Source organism: Vanessa atalanta, chromosome 7, assembly GCF_905147765.1.
Source record: "Vanessa atalanta chromosome 7, ilVanAtal1.2, whole genome shotgun sequence".
Taxonomy (NCBI): Eukaryota; Metazoa; Arthropoda; class Insecta; order Lepidoptera; family Nymphalidae; genus Vanessa; species Vanessa atalanta.
In genome coordinates, this window is record NC_061877.1 from 9,755,475 (window position 1) to 9,779,188 (window position 23,714).

Below are 23,714 nucleotides of genomic sequence, written 5' to 3' on the forward strand. Positions count from 1 at the left end.
AATGTATTTCAATCAAATTTTATGTGAGTGATGAAAAAAATATTTATTCTACTAGTGTCCGTCCGAAACTTCGCCTGCGTGAGAGGGGAGGTGAGGGGTAGGGAATATAAAAAGTAACCATTGCTATTCCAGACTATAATCTAACGCTGTGCCAAATTGAATTCTGATCTGTTCAGCCGTTCTGGCGTGTATGTAACAAACATCCAACCATTGAAACAATCGTATTTATTATTATAATATTAGTAAGGTATTTACGCACATTATCATTAATCTGTAATGTGTCATCGAATGTCGAACGTGCATTACAAAACGCACACGACCACGATCTTCACGAATGAGATGGCGCATCGTGTGACTGACTCACTCATTCAACAAAGAATGAACCATAATAATTATGTTGCCATCTCGATTGCGGTTTTGTTGAACATGGTTAGATCGAAATTCAAATTGGTTGCCAAAACCGAATGAAAAAGATTTTCGAGTACCGGAGCATAATTTGCTGATCTTGAAATGAAGATCGCAAATTGCGAAATTTTTTGTTTATAAAATAATTGTATGACCAATGAATGACCGAGATTTTAATAACATCATTTCATCAACAAAACGATACGAAATTTTAATGTTAATAATAAGTACAAATATAATATGCCTTAACAACACATTAAATACAGCGTTATATTATTGCTTTTAAATAAGAATCTAAAACTGTTATTTCTTGATACACGAATAGTTAACTTACGCATGCTGATGAAAAGTTAGTTAAAACAGTAGTTAAGAGTCGGATTGACGTGACTCCGACGCAGGTCTCAGCTCCCAAAGGAATGTGGTCCCTCGGCGAGGGAATGACCGGACCCGCTCATTACACAAACATCTTTACAAATACGCATTTCTCGCTACACGTAAGCTTTTTATACGTATTGAAGCGCAATGAAGAAGTCAGTGGCATTACATAAAATGATTACAAAAAAAGTATTGTTCCATTTCAATTTGAAATTATTAAAATTAAACTAACTAGCTTATAGCGTTTCATAGATTATGTCGTTTTTAATGGTAACAATAAAAAGTTTTGATGACTTGAGCGTTTTGTTTATAGATTTATTAAAAAACTCGAGTCTTTAGCTGCATCGAATTAATTTGAAAATTGAATTGAATAATAGGATCGTAAATAAAACAAATCACGCTATTATTAATATTCGTTTATATTTTATACTTCAAATAAGAATGTTATAACTTATAATCATGTGTTATGAGTGTCCTGGGAATGTTCCTGCAGAATCACACGAATGAACACAAATTAAGTCATATTGTGTCACTTAATAAAAGTTACAATAAAAACAAAACAGTATTTCCACTCGTATCTCAAGGCAATTAAATCATTAATGTTTGAAAATAAAGAACATTTTCCTAAAGCATCAGTTTCAAGATTTGTGATTATGTTATAAGGAAGAGTTTGTTGCATATATTGTCAAGGTTTTCTATATTTGCGGAAACCTTACGAACTGTTCTTAGATTATATAACACATATTAAACTTATTATGGCTATAATCCTTTACACCTAATACTTGTTTCTACATAACGAAAACGGAGAGAGAAGAAAATTATTTTGATTTATTCAATGAAACCGATGCAAACCAACATCAAAAACTTATATGATCCTTGCCTCGAGTATCGTTTCCTACTCATCGTGAAGGTTCTATACATCGTTAATTTTATATAATAAAGTAAAGAAAAAAATGTGGAATGGAACTAGTTCGGCACACAAACATAGAAACAACTCAAAATATTTTTTTTTTGTTTATAAAGAAAGGAATACTTCATTCAGTAATAATATATACTTAGATCTTATATAATAAAACACAATGACATGCAGTAAATTGAATATAGATTAATTAAACATTTGTTGTGTGTTTATTGTAAAAATATATTTACTTTTTGTTACATGTATGCCCCATCTGTATTTGTACCAGACTGAATTCTACATGAACTGAAATTTCCCGGAGGAAAAACTTGTCAATTACCTTTGACTTTAACATTGTTGTAAAGAGAGTTACTTACTGTTTTCAAAGCTTTATAAATACTGATGTATTTGTACATTCGGGGCATGTTATATTGTGCTCTACGGTATATTATTGACTTGCTCATAGACAACGTTACAAAATTACAAATGCGATGAGTAACGTGATGATTTCTCTGAGATAGAAAGATTAAATTTAAGGCAGACAAAATGTAAACAAAGCTACTATTTCAGTAACGATATACATATATACGTAAAAAAATACGAATTCGAATAGTTTCCTATCTACAAACTACGTCTTATAATTCTGAAACAAGAATGCTTCCAATTAATTTTGAACACTTTTATAAATAAATATTCGCCTTATTCATAATATCAAGATTTATACCTACAATATTTGCTGTAATTTATGGTATAACGCGTTGGTTGAGATAAGTTATAAATCAATATTATCATCCTTTTTATTTAAATCGAGACTAGAGAACTATTTAGTGGTATAGCTTGATGCAAGCCTGTCTGGGTTGGTACCGCCGTATAATCTACCGCCAAACGGTAATACTTAGTATTGTTGGCTTGAAGTAACTAAATAATATGTAATATGCCATGTAGTGGATGATACCATCAGGTAGCATATTTCCAAGTATGCAATATTTTTATATAAATAAAGAAAAGTTCTCAAACGCATATTTACATATATGCATAGGCCCATACGTACCTACATAGGCCAACAGTCAAAAGTTCTTTTTAAAAACCATTCTATGGTTTTTAAAAAGAGGCTATGTTCCTAAAAACTTCAACGATCGGGTGGAGAAATTGAGACCAATTATAGTAACTAAAAACCATAAGTTAAGAACAAAATATTGTAATAAAACGATAACATTGTCACGACTTTGGTAACGTAATCTAATTGGTGTGATTTATGAGCTCATAAAAAAAAAATGCAAAACATTTTATAAAGTGAACGTTTACACAATCTACTTTATGACTTTCGTTGCTTTTTAAAGCTTAGATATTACATTAGGTATCTGTAAGTCGAGGACGCTGGTAAGTTTTACGGGTCGTAGGGATGCCCGTTTGACGTCGCCTTATTAAACATATATAAAGTGGTATATAAATGAATTTTATTTGAAATAATAATATTTAAGAATAAATGATAGTAGGCGGTGTTAGTGTTTAATCTGACAATCAATAAGTAAGTGTAATGATTCCATATTGAATAAAGAACTTTGATTTGATTTGATATTTATCTCTTAAATTATGTCATACAACCTCATATCCCTAAAGCGAGCCTTGATCACGACGTGGGTACTTGGCAAGTAAGTAACAGCATCTACAACCGGCAACAGCATTGATAAATTACACAGACGTTAGAATTACCAATGTGTTTTCATTAAAGAACTTTCACCTTTATTTACTTAGTAATCTTCAATCTTGTATCAAATACAAGGTCCGTTACAAAATTACAGTCAGTTATAACATCGACACAATTAAAAACGGTATCAAGAATCAGAGTATTTTGGTAAACATTTCTGCGACGATAGTTATTCTCAGTTGTAAATAAGGAAGAGTCATAGCGTAGTGAATGGCCGCTGGTCCCGAGTGCCTTGGCACAGTTTTGCTACGTTCCAACTCTTTCATACTAACCACCTTCGCACATCATTCTGTACATTCTAATTAGATCAAAAAATAATTCCAATGCATATATATGTTATTTTATTTTAAAAACTTATTTAATATAAAACTATTGTTATATATTTATTAACTTTAAACGTTACATATGTGTAAAAGAAAATAAAATCGTGTTACTAGTACCTCGAGATTACTATAAAATAAAACTATACAATAGGAAGTAGAAAAACATTTTCTTCTTAGAAACGTTTGAGAGTAAACTATTTAAAGTAAAGCTAATAAAAACAAGAATAAAACGTTATACACATTGTCTTTTAGTGTATAATAAGTTTGCTATGTTATTTATAACGGAATTCTTAAATAAAGGTAATTCCCTCAATCGTGATAAAGTCACGAAATAATGTCAAGTGCTCCGCAATGCACGGCGACATTGGCTACATTTTAGTATCAAGTGACCCTAGGCTGGCCGAGTAAATGTCAAAACAGTCGAGAAATTCTTAGGGAAGACATGCGCAGTAGATGTTCGATCAATGCACCCCGGCGGAGTGCGCGCGCCACCCTCCGCTCGACCGCGACACGGCTATCTACGCAGTTCCACACAAAAAACATCATCTGTAAAATCAAGCTCGTTCATCGGATCGCCCTTGAATAACAAAAAACACAAACCGTCAATCAACCATTTTTCAAACAATTGTTTTTATCGTTCGCTAGTCAGTGCTTAAAAAATCGTCATTGAACATACATCGTTTCCACCAGTTCGTTAGATCCGATTTAGCTGGTTAGGGACACCTACGCGCCTATGTTTCGATCCTAGTTGCAGTTTAGTCGGTTATTTGTTGCGTGACTCATCGGATTATCCCGTTGAAGTCGTTCGTAAATTTACTCTGTTAATTGTTCCTTCAATCGGTGCCGGTGTGCTGTGATAGTGATTTCGGATGCCGGTTGTCCGGCCCCCTGTGGCCGTATTGATGAACGGGTATAGGGACCCGGCTTAGTGTGGCCTGCGCAACCAGCAGCAGGGATGGATGACTGCAACATCTTCTATGACGAGGACGGTGAAGCGCAGTGCGACGATATGGTAAGTATAGAAAAAAATAAAGATAAAATTAGAACGATTAACAATGATTCAATCTTTTTTCTCGTTTCTCTTTCTCTGCGTATTGTATTAAATCGAGGAATTATTGTAATGTTTATTATTGAATTAAAAAATGAAGGTTACATAACGGTGAAAAGGAGTTGCGAAATTTTCACAAGATGGACGTCGAATTTCGCTATGGTGCAATACATACCTACGTTCTGATCTTATTTTGGTACCTTTCAATTGGTTTAAAAACTTTTGTTATTGTTAATTATGATTATAAATGTTAATCAGCAATTAAATGATTGTTTAATTTTTTAAATGATTCATGCTTCGGTTGAGTAAGATTGTCTTCCATGATAACAATTCACATTGTTCAAATATTAGTATTATTTCTGGTGAAATAATCGGAGACATTATTGATTCAATTGTGGTTACAGTATTCAAGCTAACTACAGTGTCTAAACGGTGTTTGTTATCTTGAGTTCTTATAATAAATTGACATTAAGGCAAATAAATATATACCTTGATGAATTGACTATTTAAATATTAAATATTTACCAACAACATATTAAAAATATCTATAGTACAATTTGCGACCGTGTAAATTTTGAATAGATTTTTAAATTCACTCTTAATAATATTCGTTATGCAAACATACGATTAGTTTGCATGTGGATTTATCAAATCAATTACGTCAATTTTTAAATATAAATCGATAAAACCTTTTTGATGTTTTACGTGGTATTGCAATAATTTTTTCAAGACTGAATATTTTATGAAATAAATTTATTTTCCTATCATCGTAGTATGAGAAGATGAATAGTAATATAAATGGTACTACAGAAGTAAAACAGGTGTTCTACAATAACGTTTCTTGCAGCGAAGTGAAAGCCAGGGAAGTAGACAACGCATCGTGGGTAATCAATCTTACAACGTTCACGCACCCACGCTATTGTAATAGTATAACAATTACACTTTACCATAAACGTATGGTTACATATAACATTTCCTTAATAAAATGTTTTAATACTTATACAACATAATGACCTGCTCTGTGTTTCTTTCGAGAGTTGTCTCCTATGTTCTATAACGCATTTTGAAACCGGAATAGTCAAACAACAAATCCCCGACCAATTATCTAATACTTGGAAATATTAGTGACACTAATATTGATATTACTCTCGCCTCTATTTGACTTAAGATAGTACCAGCACTATCTTAATCTCGTCTAAATGGGAACAAGTTAACTTAGCATTGCTGTTAGATGGGAACAGGTCTACCGAGGAGACCAACCAACCAACATACTTGTGGTTGTGATATTATACCTGGCTGGTCTAAAAGATTGCTTAGGGGCACGCAGATCCCTGACTTTTAATCCTAGTTTAGATCAGTTAGTTCGAGAAAAAATATTAGGTTATCTGTCAAAAAAATTCTAGTAGCAAAACCGGAGTATGGATGTTGGCAGTGTTACATTCTCGTGTCTCGGAAAACACATAAAGTTGTTCTTCCTTCACTAGAAGTGACTCGCTTCTGTCATATCAGATTGCTGTCTCATCATTTTATAACTTATGGAAATGAGGGAATAAAGGCAGTATACTTGTATTAGCGAACAAAAGTTTTCGTATACGTTGACTCCTTTACAGTCTTCAGAGTCAGCCGTCAGAAGTCTGAAATTAAGTAAATATTCTTAAATAGTATGTCGAACAAGTTCTTTACTGGAACTGATAAGGTATAAATAATTAGCCTTTAGGTATTCAAAACATTTGCTTTTAAATTTTTAAAGATAAGAAGTCAGGTTGTTTGTAAATAACCTTCAATAAGTCATGAAACTATTTTCGATAATTTATATTTTTTTATATTAAAAAGGCAGACACAAAAATTAGGCAGGCACGCAAGTATCCCGCACCGCTACTATGGGAAATATTAACCACTTCTAAAACTGTTAGCCATGGAACCTGATGTGGTATCCCTTTTTTGGCTTTAATTATTCTATAGGATTAATTAGGCACTAATATTAGAAATATTAAACAACTATACTATTCAGTAGTAATACAATTGTAGAATAAATTACAGCATAGTTTATTTTCACAGCATGTTTATTTACAAACACAACCGTTCCACCGTAGAATAACATTCAGATCTTAACTATTGAATGTAATAGGTAATCTTAACTGCGATCTACCCGTTATTTCTTCAGAAAATCTAAACATAAGAATTCCATTAAAAGGATCGGGCATGCCTTAAAATTGAATTAAAAACGTTTTGGAGAACAAAATGTTGACAGTGCTATTTAGTAGTACGGTCTAGTTCAAGCTAAACCTGTAATATAATAGGTCACTGGTTTCTATCCGCATAGCGTGTGCAGGATGTGTGTCGACCCCAGTGCACTGGAAACGTGTGTAATCATAAATCGATACGTTGGCGCTAGAAGAACAACCCACAGCTGGGTTTCATTTTGATGAGATATCAAGCCTTGAACATTGCATCGCTTCCTAAACAATTGGTTAATTGAAAAACTCGATTTTTGTTAGTTTCGACTTTAATTTGCTGGTACCATTGACAAGAGACTGAGTTTCTTGCCAGTTCTTCTTGGCAGAATCTACATTACAATGGTAAATTTTCTTTAAATTTTATCTTGTAGAAAGACTATTTAATAAAGTTTGTAAAAGAAATAATATATTATACAGTATATTTTGATTTTGTCTTATACAAGTTTGTAATAGTCTTGCAAAATTAAATATGAAACAAAAGTATCAAATTAAGTGTACCGACAATGGCGAGGGCGCCATCTTGTAAGCTTTAATTAACGCAATGATTAATGTCTCACATTCGTATCCTTTTTTCCTCGCGTGCATTGTCTCCTGTCTGATCTTCAATATCATCGAAAGATTTTTAATATACCAAAACATTCTTATGTCTGTACCATTTTGAGTGTGCACTCAAAATGGTACAGACCGCGGTCAAGTTCTCGCTGCCCTTTAACTTTTTCAAACAACGTTCATCGTTCCAACATCGCTTAAGTTAACATTTTGGACATAATTATAAAGCAGTTAACAGATACTTCAATCAAAGTCAACAAATCATTTTCTTGAACGAAGTAATGCTATTTTGATCAGCTTCTAATATACCATACCATAAATTCATTGTACTAGAACGGTATATGTAATGAACAACTGATGAGCCAGATCATTAGGAACTACCGCTGAGATGATAAAGATCATGAAATTGAATATATCATTATCTACATATATATGGCCATATTTTTGGTATATATAAAATATTCTTGAAATTGAATTGATAATAACGTTTCTCGATTTAAATTCTTGCGTCGCTCAAAACAACACTAAAAAGAAGGCAGTCTTTTAAGGAGCATAAACTATACTAATAAATGAGACGATGTGTTTTATATATTACCTAAATAAAAATACCACTGAACCAATATACGTAAAAGTAATAGCAGAAAATTCATTGCGTTTCAGTGAAGGGTTTAGTATATAACACATGGCAGACGTCTGCCGATGGTTTTGCTTGTTTCCATAAAAATAAATATTTAAAAAATCGGATGAAACAATGGCATTTGATAGATTAGAGACGCCGTAAATTATAATTGAACTTCTAGAAAGTACTATTCGCAACTTCTGGATCTACTTCAAAAGGTGTTAAATGTCAAGAATAAATTACGCCATCGTTTCACCACAATAAGCGTTTGGCTATTCATCGATAGCCTTGCTAAATGTTATTCATCACGCAAGTGTCGTTATAGTCTTTCTATTCATGACATTTTTACCACACCACGGCTGGTCTTCGTTAATAGGTCAAAGTGTAGGTACTGTCTTAGAATATTAATATTTACGTGGTTCATTGAATTTGAAAAATTTCCGAACAATATTTTATATGTTTTTAAAAGAATCAGTATTTATGAGTTCGACTATCAATTGATTTTTCTTTTGACTGCCACAGATGTTCAATAAAATAGATGACACTTTCACCATTTATAGAATTATTGTCTATTTTGGTTTACTATTTGTAAAAGTTCTCAAATTTATTAATAGACTTTAAATAAAGAAAACTCACTATGGACGTGTAAACGATTTATTTTTCTAAAAATTGATTGTCGACTGTGCGTAGTGACTTTCACTTGTATCGCGATATTAATGAATTGAAAAATTGAAACGTGAAAGGAACTCTTTTTATTTTTATGCTATTTATTATTCCCCATGGCCGGACAAATGCCTCTTCGACTTTAACGATTACCTCTTGAACTTTTTTCTCTTGTCAAAATGAGTTAGAATTATGCATTAAAGATCATAAGTACATCATTTTTCGTTACTCAATACTAGCCAAACTCGCGGCTTCGTCCGAATAGCATGCAAGCTATGATGAAAATCTTCCTAAATGTATATAATAATTTATACATATTTAAAAATAATTTATTGCTACCTATTTAAATATAAACATTGCAGATCTCAATCGTTGATATTATCTTACTCATCGCAAACTTTATACATGCAAATGCAATTTCAAGAAAATACTAGGTATTTCAACGTCTTGGATCAAATTACTTGATTAGGGTACCTCGGAATTGTGTGAACGTGGGGCCCGGTAGATGAATTATGGTGAATGGCGTAGCCTATGATTGTGCCTAACGGAGACACATGAAACAAACTGCATGCCTTCCATTGTATAGCCTCAGGTTTAAACTTAAACGCAAGACACGAGTGATTTACATACATTGTTAAAGAATTATCGCATTTTTGTGTTAGTATTGTATTTATTTGACGGCGAGATTATGGCGCAGTCGTCAATCGATACTATTGATTTTTAGTGAATTAGAGAATGATTGTATCCTGTTGAAACGTCAAGGGAGCAACCATCTTGTGGTTGAACGTTATTGAAGGATCGCTCATTTTGATTACGTTTAAATTTTATTAATGAGAATAATGAAAACTTTATGATGGAACAACCCTAACCTAACCTACCCACTGACGTAATTGGTACACCGATATATAATAATAATAATAATAATAATAATGCTTGGTATACGAGTTTATCTACGAGTATAGTCACGGTGACAAACTATTTTATTGCTTCTGCAACATTTGCGTCAATCTTATCAGAAAATATACATGTTCCTGAGAATAAAATACGCTGTTATAGCTTTCCCTGATTCTTTGTGATCTTTAATGATAGCATTACAAATTTCACACCTGTCGGGTGCCAATCGTGTAATACAGCGATCATTACCGCTTTGAGCCCGTTCGCGATTCTCAACGCGCATTACGGCCGTGAATTTATAATCCAATTAGCGTTGATCGTGTAATGATGAATAGTTTTTACAAAATTAGTGTTCATAACAATCCATTTTAACATGATATATAGTTATTATAATATATATTTTGTGTAGTTTACAATGCAGTTTTTTATTTTAAAAACTAACTTAATCAATAAGATGGTGCAAATGAGGAGTACGTTGATCACAACCGAACTGGGACGAATTTTGGCATCAGTGGTACAGCCCTGGGGCAAGAATTTAGAAACTCTTAAAACAATAATAGATTTAAAAAAAAATTTGGGTAGACAACACTTTTATTGTCATATTCGAAACTTCGCTGGTTCAAATCCTGTTAAGTTCTTAATATATTGGACTAAATTCTGGCACACGTATGATACATTTGTACTAACATTTACACTGTCATTAATTAGAACGTTCTCACCCAACTGTGGGTCATTTATGGGCTGTTATTTCATATTTTGTTTTCGCCATAGTATAAAATGTTCGGTTCTAAAGAATCATGGACTTGAATCATGTGAGGTATTCGTTAACCGTCAGAACCAATTTATTACAGCTATCCAGACCCGTTACAGGGCTTGAGTAATCTTAGGACTGGTTTGTTATTACAGATGAGTAAAATATGATTTCATTTCTTTTACATTCACTAATCATTTATCGATTACAAATCAACGTTTCGAAATCTTACAATTAAGGCGTTAATGTTCGATTGATTAGTTTTAGACGGTATAGTTAGTTTGTATGGGTAAAGCTTAACACCAGTTTTATTCTCAATAATCATTTAAAATTTCGCTTACGGTTTTGGTGCTGGCGACAGAAAAAAAAAAATTTGTTTTTAAAAAGATCGAACGATCGAAGGTGTACCCTGGAGTTTACCTAGAACCAGTGTAATTACAGTAAGAATGTATGGATATAATAATATCATCTTAGATTCGAAGATATTTAATATCTAGTCTTTGATGTCTTTGCTTAAATCCGACTTATTGTCGGTGTGACGTTTGGGTAGAGGTTTTAAAAATACAAGTTTTATTTTAGAACATGGACTATAAGCACAGGTTAAATGTTTAGTATAATTAATTTCCTTTCTAATTAATAATAGCAACTATAAAAAGGAAGGTTATAATAAAACATGTCGAATAGGATTCATTTTATTAGCCAGGTTTGCAATATAACAATTTTATCACAATACAATTAGTATCAAGTTTAACTCAAAGACAGCGTGGAAATATGCTATCATTACGGTGTTAAAGCTATGAATAAGCTAGTTAGCTAAGCAAAATATTGTATTGCAATATGAAACCTATTCCCGTGGTTATAACGATCATGTCTTTTCACCTACCTGTTATGTGAGTATTAAACATAAAATTACATCGTTCCTTAAGGCAAGCTCGTAATGGGCGTTTCTTGCTCCCGTTATGTCCAGACGAAGGGAGATTTTTTATGTTGTCATTTTCTTAGTGACGTTAGTTCATGTTGTTTGATACCTGCAATCAAATAAAAAAATATTACTAAAGTGAACAAAGATTTAATATAAAGAAGTAGATTTTGTTTTTTAATATAGAAAATTATAAAAATTCAATGTTTCTACTCAAAAATATTACTAATACTATTTTTATCTTAATTTAAATCGTTAACTATAGATAGATATATTTTTTTTGTAAGTAATTTTATTTAAATAACTTATTAATCTGTTACGTTGTATAAAGTTAAAATTATTTTTAAAACGGATCAGTACTAAAAATACGTTTTAGATGGAAGTCGAGGTTATTAAAATACAATAAATAACAATTCTCACCATTATCTTACGTTAATTACAAAATTATTACTATGCGCTTCAATAATTCGCGTGGGTTTGTCTGTGATTAAATAGCTAAAAAAGAAAAAAAAAGTTAAGTAACAGACTGCAAATCCCACCGTAGGAGAGACCTCTTGAAGAGAATGTTTTGAATTTATTCCACCACCGCTTCTTAAATACGGGTTGTTGGATAGACACTCGGCAGATTTTCCCTCTAAAAATGCAGGTTTCTTCATGAACATTCTCCTTAACATCAAACTCGTTGTGATTTATAAATACAAATTAAACTCGGGGTAAAACCCGCAATCTTCGGTTAAAATTCACGCGTTCTAACCACTCCGCCATCTTTGCTCTTAGGAATAATAAAGTTATTTTTAATTTTTTATTTACAATACTATCAATTTTCCCGACGATAACCGATTCCAACAATTTGTTACAGCTTTCGCTTTTCTTATTAGAATCGTGATCATTATTTATGTCTATGAAAGGGTTTACGATCTCATCTCAAGCGTTACATTGAACTTTGATAGGCCGTGAAGGCTTTTGTTGAATACAATATCAATGAAGTGCTTGTGTGAAACTTTTCCCATGAATTGTTGTATCTTAATTTTAAATTTAACGTAGGATTTTTTACACGTTGTCTAACGCAAGCAATTGTCCGATTGTTACGAAACGTCTCATTATTCTTTGAATATTTATTAAGGAAATTGTTATTGTAATAGCTTTTTGTTTTGATAAAATATCAAACATGTTGAATAATATAAGACCTTTATTATTATTTTTTTATAACAACACAATATTTAAGTGAAATTTAAGATCTTATTATCGAAGTAAACAATATCAATATTCCATTTTTACTAACATTATTTTTTTTGAGCCGAGATGGCCCAGTGGTTAGAACGCGTGCATCTTAACCAATGATTTCGGGTTCAAACCCAGGCCGGCACCACTGAATTTTCATGTGCTTAATTTGTGTTTATAATTCATCTCGTGCTCGGCGGTGAAGGAAAACATCGTGAGCAAACCTGCATGTGTCTAATTTCAACGAAATTCTGCCACATGTGTATTCCACCAACCCGCATTGGAGCAGCGTGGTGGAATATGCTCCAAACCTTCTCCTCAAGGGAGAGGAGGCCTTAGCCCAGCAGTGGGAAATTTACAGGCTGCAATTTGTATGTAAAAAAATGTAAACCAACATTATTTTTTTTATAAACTTTAAACTATAGATTATACATGATTATACATCTTATATTATCGTAATGTAAAATTTCAAAGGCAGAACATCCATTTCGTGTCCATAAACCTTTGTATTAATAACGTAAAGTTGACAAGCACGACAACTTGCTCTCTTTGACCCGAGGGTCAGCTTCAGATCTTCTTTGTGAATCATTACAAAGTTTGTTAGAAAAGAAACCGGTATTCATTCTCGTGGTCTTTGCATTTGACTTTCAGCATTAGTTTAAATATAATGTATACTTATTATAAAATGCATAAATGGTTAACGAAATTATACTATCTACGGATATTTTTAATTAAAACAAATATAAATCTCATGAAACAAAAATCACTGATAAATAAGGCATATTACTCAATACAAAATTATATTAATGATAAAGAATCGTGGACTTAGTTTTTGTTGATTTCTAGGCAGGATATACATAAATCTAATTGTACTGAACTGACATACTCTGTAATTAACTGTAATGGTGAAAAGAGTAACTACTACGTTTTTTGCCAGTTCTTCTCGGTAAAATCTACTCGGTAGTTTACATTTAATTCAACACTGTAACATTAAGATTCAAAAGTGCTTTAATGAGCCAACTTGAAAAAAGAATATCTTTATTTGATACATAAATTCTTGTAATAAACTCTAATATTAAAATATATATGAATTTTCAAAAGGAAGGATATATATATATATATGTATAACTTTTTATTAATTAAGTAAAAACGTATTTTTATAAACCTGCATGGAAGTTCAATACAGATATACTGTTTAAAAATTTTAAAACCCTTTTTTTTTCAATATACAAATCACAACTTAGTATATTGTTGTTTTTTAAAAAATATATAAGTTTTATCAACTAATGTCAGGTTATGTTAAAAAAAAATTATCCGTTTTGCTAATGAATGGTAGATTCGAATACGAGGCGTTATTCAAAAGCGTCCTTATAAAAACATTTAGGAAGTTTCGATGACGCATGTACTTTTGTGACGTTTAGACGTTAACGTTTTTGTACCGTAAACGTAACACAAAAACTTTCAGTTACTACTTTAAATAACGATAATATAGTAACCCAGTATGATATAACTGGTAAAAATAACGATATTATTTTCAATATATTGCAATGTGCAATGTAGAGAGAACCACATGTTTTGAACATGAGTGATGAGTGATACTAATGTTGCCCACACACACATCTGAGTTAAGTAACCATGTTATCGTAAGCACAATCGTTGGTATTTATTTGTATTCAATATGCTTTTGTTTCATCATAATCATTAATTACAATATGTTACTTGTTTTGATACTATACTAATATTATTACATCATATAATATGTACTGCACTACGAGTCGTGCCTTGACCCGAGGTTAGTCAACAAAATATCGATAGTAGACCCAAGAGAAAAGTTTGCAATACAAGGCTACAAAAAGTATTTGACTCTCTGGGTGCTATAAAACAAATAGCATTTTAAGCGGTTCGGTTTTATAAAGTTGATAACTAAAAGTATTCAACGTTACCATTAAACCAAAATTGTTGCTCAATCTATATCTAGTGCGTCTTTTTTCAATTGCAATGTAAAATCCAAGAAGATAATATCTCATCAATAAAAAAAATCAATCATACAAATAATTTCATATATCATATCGAAACAAAAATACTGATATTTTAAAATAACAATAGACGAAATTTTTAACGAAGTTGGCTCAGCTTCTTTTAAACATGAATTTTATTAATAAATATAAACTTAAAAATAGAACAGTTTCTAGTGTTACCTGTGTGAAATTTTCTTAATAACGAGATATGATCAGTTAATACACATCATCTAAACATATTTTAATATTATGCAACTTTATAACAATGGACTTAGCTAGGAATTGTTGTTTGTTGTTTTTGCTGAGTAGTTATCTACATTATATTTTATGTGTAGTTGTAGATACCTATCTTTGACAGATATGGCACAAGACGGATGCCGCCTCGAAACAATGGACTCTCAGCAAGTGACGCAAATGTCTTATTTGGCACCTCGAAGTCCGTAGTGTCGTAACTTTTAATAGGTATTAAATATATAAGCATATTATACTCATTTCAATTTGATTTAATTTATCTACATATTACATTTTGGTATCATAAATTCGCAACGTATTAAGTTTCTTTGTTACCCTTTCGCTTTTAAGCCGATCGTCATTAAATTTTGCATACACATTGTTAGGGGTACCAAAAAGGACATAGGGTATCTAACACCTGCTCCTCTTTTCCCTCACACGCGAACGTAAGTTACATTTGATTTATAAAATTAGTAAAGGGCAAGATTTCTACAGTACTTTATTTAAATGTTTCATGGGAAGGATAAATCGATAAAAATCGTTACTCCGGTGGTAGAGCTTTGTGCCCGTTTTGGTGGGTTCAACTGCTCAACACTATTCGCCGCTAAACAATACTCTGTATCGCTGGCGTTCTGTTTGAACGGGAAATAAGGTTGTGTAATTACGGAAGGTACATTGAGTAAGGTTATAACATCTAGATTAACACTTACCATAAAGTTTTAAAAATTTCATTATTTATTATTATAGAAGCTTTACACTTATTATTGATAAACAATGACGTAGTAATGATAACAAAACACAGTTTCGGGAATGACAATATTTATCCTAAATAACCCAACGGAAAAATCTCAGTAGATTTAAATAATCAATAGTAAACCAGATCGCTAACATATTTATGTTTAAAAAAAAAAGAAACAAAGATAAAAATAGCACATCATTTTCATTTCTAAATAATTTGTTTCCCTATAATATCATTGACACAAATATATATATATATAATACATTTCACACGTCGTCTGCATTGATTACCTAAAGTTTGCAACATTAGAATCGCTACTAAACGAAAGTAAGCAAATATTATAATCTTATTTTAATACGTATACACTTCAAGGCTATTTAATTATAAAAACAAGAGCGGCTGCCTTTCAGTAAGCTTTATAATTAATCATAATGTTTAATTCATGTACAGTATGAAACGCTACTACGACTTTTTTTTATACATTTTTGACTGACATTTCAATCAAAGCAATAACCAATTAGGGTTGTTGATTCCAGACTACAGATTTTGGAACGCTAGTGCTGGAAGTTTCCCTGAATTTTGAAATAAGTAAAACTCAAACTACGTTGGCAAAAGTATAACGTATTTTACAAAATTATAATTAATTGTTGATTATTTACAAGCTATTTGCAATGTCACCGTAAAATTATGCTTACAATTTAAGGCTTTATGTTTCGGTTTTCGCATTTTTTATTCGAAGTGCATTATTTCAGTTAAATTATATAAACACTAACCTAACCTAACCGAAATATCATGAACTATCGAAATTTTTGAAGTTTTATTTTGTGTTAAGTCACCGTTCACAATATTTCGGCAGCTTACGATCTCGCGAGATAGATTACAATCTAACGGTATTTACAATTCCACGGAGATATATACATGACGTTAAGTCCGTTTCTGTTATTAATATATCAACAAAATTAAATACGTAATATGTTAGTGCTCATTATTGTTTATGCAAATATTTTGTTGTCCCCACATTTGGTGGGACCACACATCGTGGAAGTAGTTAATTTCAGTTTTATATATTTATTTAGTATATCTAAATAACTCGAGCGTGCGAAAGAAATCCGAAATCATTATTTTAAACGAAATTTCGTTACATCTTTGTAGTGAACGACCGGCAGAGTTTATAAAACTCAAGTACTTTGAATATTTAAACAGAAATGCTGGTCATTGTATTCGTGCTCTGAATAACGGGTGAGAACTTCGAAATGTTTCATGCATACATGGATGCGCAACTATTGTAATTCGATTCAATGGTAATGACGAAAAACTAACGCGATAATCTGTATACGAAATGGGAAACAATGCTAAAAATGTAAACAATTATTTTGTTCTAGAAACTATAATAACTATTTGTTAACTACTATTAATGAATGTATGTGTAAACCTATCTCAACATATCTGTCCCATAACGATAGGAATTGTTAACTAAAGATAACGGGTGTCAACATCAAGACCCAATGACTTCGATCTCATGCTTAATTTTTATTTATAAGAAGTTCTTCATGTTTTCTCAGAGAAAAAAAAAGATAGATTGAATTAAACTGCATACTTCGGATACAATTGCCACATTTATTTCCACCAAACCATTAGAATGGCGTGATGGAAGTTTCTCCATAACCACCAGCACCATTTCCTTTTTAGATTTACGAATTTATTCACCAAGCTGAATAAAAAATTTTATCACTAATTTAGTTCATTAGTTATTTTAAAGTCGTTAGTCGTGGTTGTGTAATAGGCCAGTCAATAAAGCCCGTGAAGGTCAAGTAATTAATATCATTACGATTTTTTTATATGTGGTTTCGGGCGTTAAAATAATAACAAATACAATTTTCAACCCTCTGGGGTGATCGCTAGGGGGTTGAGAGGGTGAAAAAGCGTTTTTGCTTATAACTTTGTGAAAAAAATTGTTAGATGGTTGAAAATTGAACAGAAGGTGTAAATAATTATAACTTACTTTGTATTAAAATTTCAACCGTTTTTGTTTAGTGAAAAAAAAGTTATTAACAAAAAAGAATGATTTTTGTACCTTATTTATTTTAAGATTTGTACTTGTAAAAAATATAATGATACTAATTACTTGATCTTCACGGGCTTTATTGACTGGCTCAAATAAATGAACAATAACAAAACTATCAAATTATTCTATAAAGGTACAAACTCGAAACTCACCGCAGATGACGTCCGCGAAATGTCAGAAAGTGATATGGGACATTAGCTATAATAATTATAACTGTAACATTTAAAATATATACGCATTCGTATCGTAAGTTAGTGAGTAGAGCGTTGTTATAGAATGGCTGGGCTAAACTTTACGATATAATCCCGCTTGGCAGTTTAATATCCCGTCGTCGATTTGTCTGACCATATTTGATACTTTATAAAGATTGCTCATTGTTTTGATTTATAAGGTACAATGATATATTGATGATTAGGTAATTTGTAATTCTACCACGTAGATGGATACTTTATAAAAGATACCTTCTCAGCTAAAGTTTTGATTCATATGTGAATCTTTAAGGAGGCTTAAAGTAAGCAACTTTATAGTCATCAATAAATTTTGATACTTATATAGATATTATTTTGAAAAAAAATTCAACGTCGATTTTAACTTTTAGGAACTAAGTATATTAAGATTACTGAGGGAAATTTAATCTAATAATAATATGTCTTGAATAACTTTTAATTTGAATCAAACCACAATATAATAAATAATTCTATAGTAAATAAATAAGAGTGTATGGTTTAAGTTATAAGAGTTTACTAGGTGATAGGGCTTTTTGTAAGTCCGCCTGTGTAGGAACCATACACCGATAATATAATATTTTATGGCCACACAGCCAAACATACACAATATCGTTGTGTTCCGGTTTGAAGAGTGAGAGAGTCAGTGTAACTAGAGTTATAAGGGACATAACACCTTACCATACCTTTTACTGACTAGAATATTTCTCACAGTACCATGTCTAAGGGCGGTGGTGACCACTTACCATCAGGTGAGCCGTTTGCCTGCCCGCCTACTGGTATGACGTAAAAAGAGATTGTAAGAGATACAACAAAAAAATTAAAAAAAAGAGCAAAATAGAGCATTTTTAAATTTAGCATAAATATTGAAAACAAAACTCGCGCGATACATATTAAATGCCGAAAATACGGTTATGAAGTTATATCTATCCAAACAAATCTACAATTAAATTTATGTATAAACTTTTATAATATTCGGTATTGACTTGTTCTTTCTGACAGAATACTTAATAAAAGCTGGACAGGCCGGACACGTAAATATCTGACCGGACACGACCGTAAAAAGCATGTTAGGCTAAAGCCGGACACCGGACAGCCTTATATGAAACACGCACGTGGTAAATTTTCTTTGACATTTACTTTTTAAATCGCGATGTATTGTGTAACATTATAAACGAGATAAACAAGTAGTGAAGCAACGAAAAGCTTTCGCTTAAGTTCCTATCTCGGCGGCGATCGTTCTGCCTCATATGGAAATGCCACTCCCTCTGTGGAACGTAATGGATTTTTTATTACACAATCACACTTTATAAACAAATAATTGTCGTTTAAAATGCGATGTATATTTATTACATACTAGTTGTCGCTCTCGGCTTCGGGATTAGGGATCGGTTGTCAGCTGTTACATATAAAAAAAGGTTCTTGCTTGCTTTATACAAAATTTCAACAGTAGCCATCGCATTTATAAAATAAGTTTCTATAGATATGAGCCGAGATGGCCCAGTGGTTAGAACGCGTGCATCTTAATCGATGATTTCGGGTTCAAACCCAGGCAGGCACCACTGAATTTTCATGTACTTAATTTGTGTTATTTCATCTCGTGCTTGGCGGTGAAGAAAACATCGTGAGGAAACCTGCATGTGTCTAATTTCAACGAAATTCTGCCACATGTGTATTCCACCAACCCGCATTGGAGCAGGGTGGTGGAATATGCTCCAAACCTTCTCCTCAAGGGAGAGGAGGCCTTAGCCCAGCAGTGGGAAATTTACAGTCTGCTAATGTAGATATCGAAAAGTTAAATTTAGAAATGTAGCAGCTCATCTCGCCTATTACCAGACATGATGGACTTCTTAGCTGAAAGTTACGGTTTCATTACCACTAGCATATTATATATTTACAATGATTTGTATGTTGTCCTTATGGAGTTTGTGTAGGACCTCAGTGAGTATGACGAAATGAAGGTTAACTTTTCGGTGAGAATATTATAATCCTAACCATTACTTATTAAACACAAAGAGTTAATCAGATACTAATCTAAAATATCTTTGTAAAATAATGAAACCCACCGCTTCACAGGTAACTAATGCACCTCCCCTTCCTTTCCGCCTTAACTTTAAGTTAATACCCTCGATAACATTACCCGTAAATATTTTAATCTGTTCAAACTGGATTAAAGGTGCAGTTAGACCCTGGAAGTATTCCGGGAAAGATATAGAACAATTAAATTATAGTATTTGTTTCAGCGCCACCTTTACATAACCACCTAACCCTTTTTTATTAGTATAGGTAGGCGGACGGGCAAATGGAAAAATAAACATTAGCTCAGTTAGAAATATTGTAGTTATACCTTGTGCCTGTAGTTCCCCGGCTCACTCGCCCTTCAAACCGGAACCGGTATTGCTGTTTGGCGGTAGAATATCTGATGAGTTGGTGGCACCTACCCAGATGGGCTTTCACAAAGCCCTACACACAGTCTCATTCTCATTTGTAAACAACGTTAGACTTTACACTAAACGAATTAATTCCCTTCGTGAATAATTTCTTAACTGTCTATTGTTTTACGTACAGTACGCTAAGTTCTCCGTTTAAAATATAAAGAGTTCATAATAATGCTGTGAGCGTTTTTGTACTTCGAAGCAATTTAAAATCTTTCTACGTAACTCGTGTCAAACTACGGGTGAAATTGCTTCCGGGAGTCACTTTGTTATTCTAACGCCGCATACATAAATAAGGTATTTAAAATCCAGGAATAATATTAGTAGTATTACAGGATATTTTTTTCGGACCGAAGTGCACCTGGTAAAAATATTTCCTCCGTAACTACCTCGGTGGCTGTAATTATAAACATAAATAATTTTTTTGTTACAATTTAGGTCTTAAGTAGCAGATTTTATTAACTATGGATGAACTTTTTTCAAATGAGACAGCGCCTTATAAAGAACACAAATGTCAAATATCTTTAGTGTAGAAGCATCATTGAAACCGGTGAAAATTACGAGTCGGTAATATTATAACAAAATCTGTCGAATTGAAATCTTCCAACGTTTTGGATGACGGTTAAATATTTTGTTTCTGTATTATAAAACTGGCAATCATAATAACAATCTAAATATTGAGACTTCCTTCTGAGATTTGTACGTGTATACGAATAAATCCAAGGTTAAAACGTCTTATAAAAAGTACCGGTTGCATCTTCTTTAAAGGTAACTTCCTATTACTAGTCTTTGCTTAAACAAAATCAAATTAATATTTAATTCACCTTGACCTTATTGTGAGCATTATAAGCATTATTAAGTATTATTAATATAATGATTGAATGAGCAGATCTCCACTGACGTATTAATGGCGTCTTTGGTGTGTATTGTCTATTATTATTATTGACTTTTTTTACGTGTTTTTATTTCCAGTCAGTATTACTATCGAAATTATGTTAAATATGACTGATAACTAAGAAAAGTTTTAAATAGATTATAATAATTATTATTATGAAGTATAGCAAATGAAACTCTGTCTGTTCTCCTTCCTCTTCACGCTGGAACCGCTGGTCATATTTAGATGAAATTGAGTTTAGGGAGAGTTTGAGTCCAGGGAAAAAATAAAAAGTACTTTTTTTAATTCACCCCTCTTTTGGTAAAATGAGAAGTGAAGGTTGTGTGCTATAAAGTTTTATAAATTTTGCGTGGGTAAAGCCGCAGGTTCACCTAGTCTTATTCTATTTTGTCGCCTTTCGACGTCACTAAGTTATATAACTTATATTATTATATAATATAATTTGTTAGAAAATGTTAATGTATTATTTATGAGCCGAGATACTATCTCAGGAATAGATATTATCTCAGGTATTAGCTCGTAAATCTTTATCGAAGCTTGCGGGTTCAAGCTCGGACATCCACTACATGTACATATGTAGTTTCATGTGCCCAATTTGTGTTTATAATAAATTCAAATCACGCCTGTCAGTGTAGAAAGACATCGTGAGAAAACATGCATGGGTCGGATGAAATTCTAATCACATTTGTAATATATAGATAAAGTGCGGATTAAAAATGAGTTAATTCATGCCGGATAAAAATATTTATTTAATCGAAATATAATTTTAAGAGTAATTTTCAATTTTATAAATAATAATTTCTAATCTAAATAATAATTTTGTTTAACTTTTATTTTGTCGAATTATCGATTCAAAAGCCTCTGAAGGCTAAAGTTTGTTTTGATATTTATTTTTGATTTTATACCAGTACCGTACAGATACAGTAGGTTAATAATTAAATTATCGGCTAAATTTAGTTTGAATACTGTTTTTGTTATCGACTTTGTTATTTAACGAAAAATACCAGAAAATGATTATGATAAGATGAGATATTTTCTTCATCTATCTAAATCTAGAGCATAAAAGGTCAATGGACTCAAATTACAAGCGGTGACTTGCAAAATCTATGTACTTATAACTAACGACGTACCCAGGTTTCTATACTATACTGCACCTGTGAGTGTAATATATTAATAAAGAAAATGATGCTATATAAATATAATTTATACACTTGAACACTTACGAATAATGTAGCTTTCTGAGACTATATGTATATTTGTGGGGTAATCTTCGGAATTAAAATAAAAGGTAGGTAATATCTGTATATACAAACAAACAAATTTTACTTCTTTATAATATTAGTATAGATCTTTATAAATACCTACGTAATATTATGTAAAGTATAATTAGCAAGTAGCATGCACAATTAAGTGTTTGACTGCTGGTGAACCTGTTCATTCAAAGAAAAGACCGTTGCACCACACTGTACTATTACTGGTTGATAAATTAAAAATAAGTTACAATTACTTAAAAGTAAATAAAGATTACGCTGCGTCAATTAAATACATGTCTCATAAAGAGGTTTATGTTTACAAACAATTCATCTCATATTTTGACTCAAAAACGCGAGAAGTTTTGTGAAGTTCGCTGAGAATAATAAAGGTCGAAACATTTGTACATATTTATATATAGGAATAGAAACCAATTACATTGTAGATGTGTATCTCAGATCTCGGAAAGCGGCATTTCGTAGAGCGGATTTCGCTAATACGACGGAAATGTGTAACAGGAAGTAGGGTGAAGCGCGCGTTATTAACATTATATTACAATAAATGGCCTACTGCTAAATAATAGTCGAGAAGGTATAGAGTTGATTCTCCGCCACTGCTCCAATAATTGGTAGTAGTAGGATTAATTACGAGATAAATTATTATCAGATAAAGCACATGGTATTTCGTTTGGGCTTGAGAGAATTTGATCTCGTGACCTTCGCTTACGAACCACCTAGGGCTCAGTAGATAAAACGTGGAAAGTTCTAACTATAATATAAATAATATTATTCTAGAATAATCTATAAGTGTAACGTTATCTTAAATGTTACACTTCTGTTTTAATCAAAGAAAGAATAAATATAAATAAATCTTAGATTTACGTATTCCATGCAATTTGCTTATAGCTCAGCAATATTACTATTATAGTTCTTGATTAATCTAACTTTATTTAATACATGTATGTACATACAACACAATTTTACTTAACTTTGTTATTAAGTGAATTTGTGTTATTAATTTTACGCTAAAAGTTCCGATATCGACATTCAAATAGTTATAATTCGCAAATCCATAATGAATAAGTATCATAGATTATTAATAATACTCTCGACCAGTGTCGCGTAAATTCAATGTCAAATGTTGTTTATTTGGCCTTTATCGTCTTGTGGTTGGAAAATACTTTACATAGAGATACATTATAGGTCTTATTTAATGCTATTTCGTATAGTTTGCACATAAATGGTTT

General features: G+C 31.9%; 1 protein-coding gene across 10 annotated transcripts in view; it reads left to right on the forward strand.

The window, feature by feature from the left end:
* The window catches only part of LOC125065515, an 83,328-nt gene that overhangs the window by 14,170 nt on the left and 45,444 nt on the right, over nt 1-23,714 (forward strand). Inside the window, exon 1 of one of the 10 annotated variants that reach the window (XM_047673190.1) lies at nt 4,220-4,721. The exons of the other annotated variants lie outside the window; for them this stretch is intronic. Within the exon in view, the coding sequence (XP_047529146.1) occupies nt 4,665-4,721 (57 nt within the window). The 5' untranslated portion in view covers nt 4,220-4,664. Of the gene's footprint in view, nt 1-4,219; nt 4,722-23,714 lie in introns of those variants that run through there. 10 annotated transcript variants of the gene reach the window in all.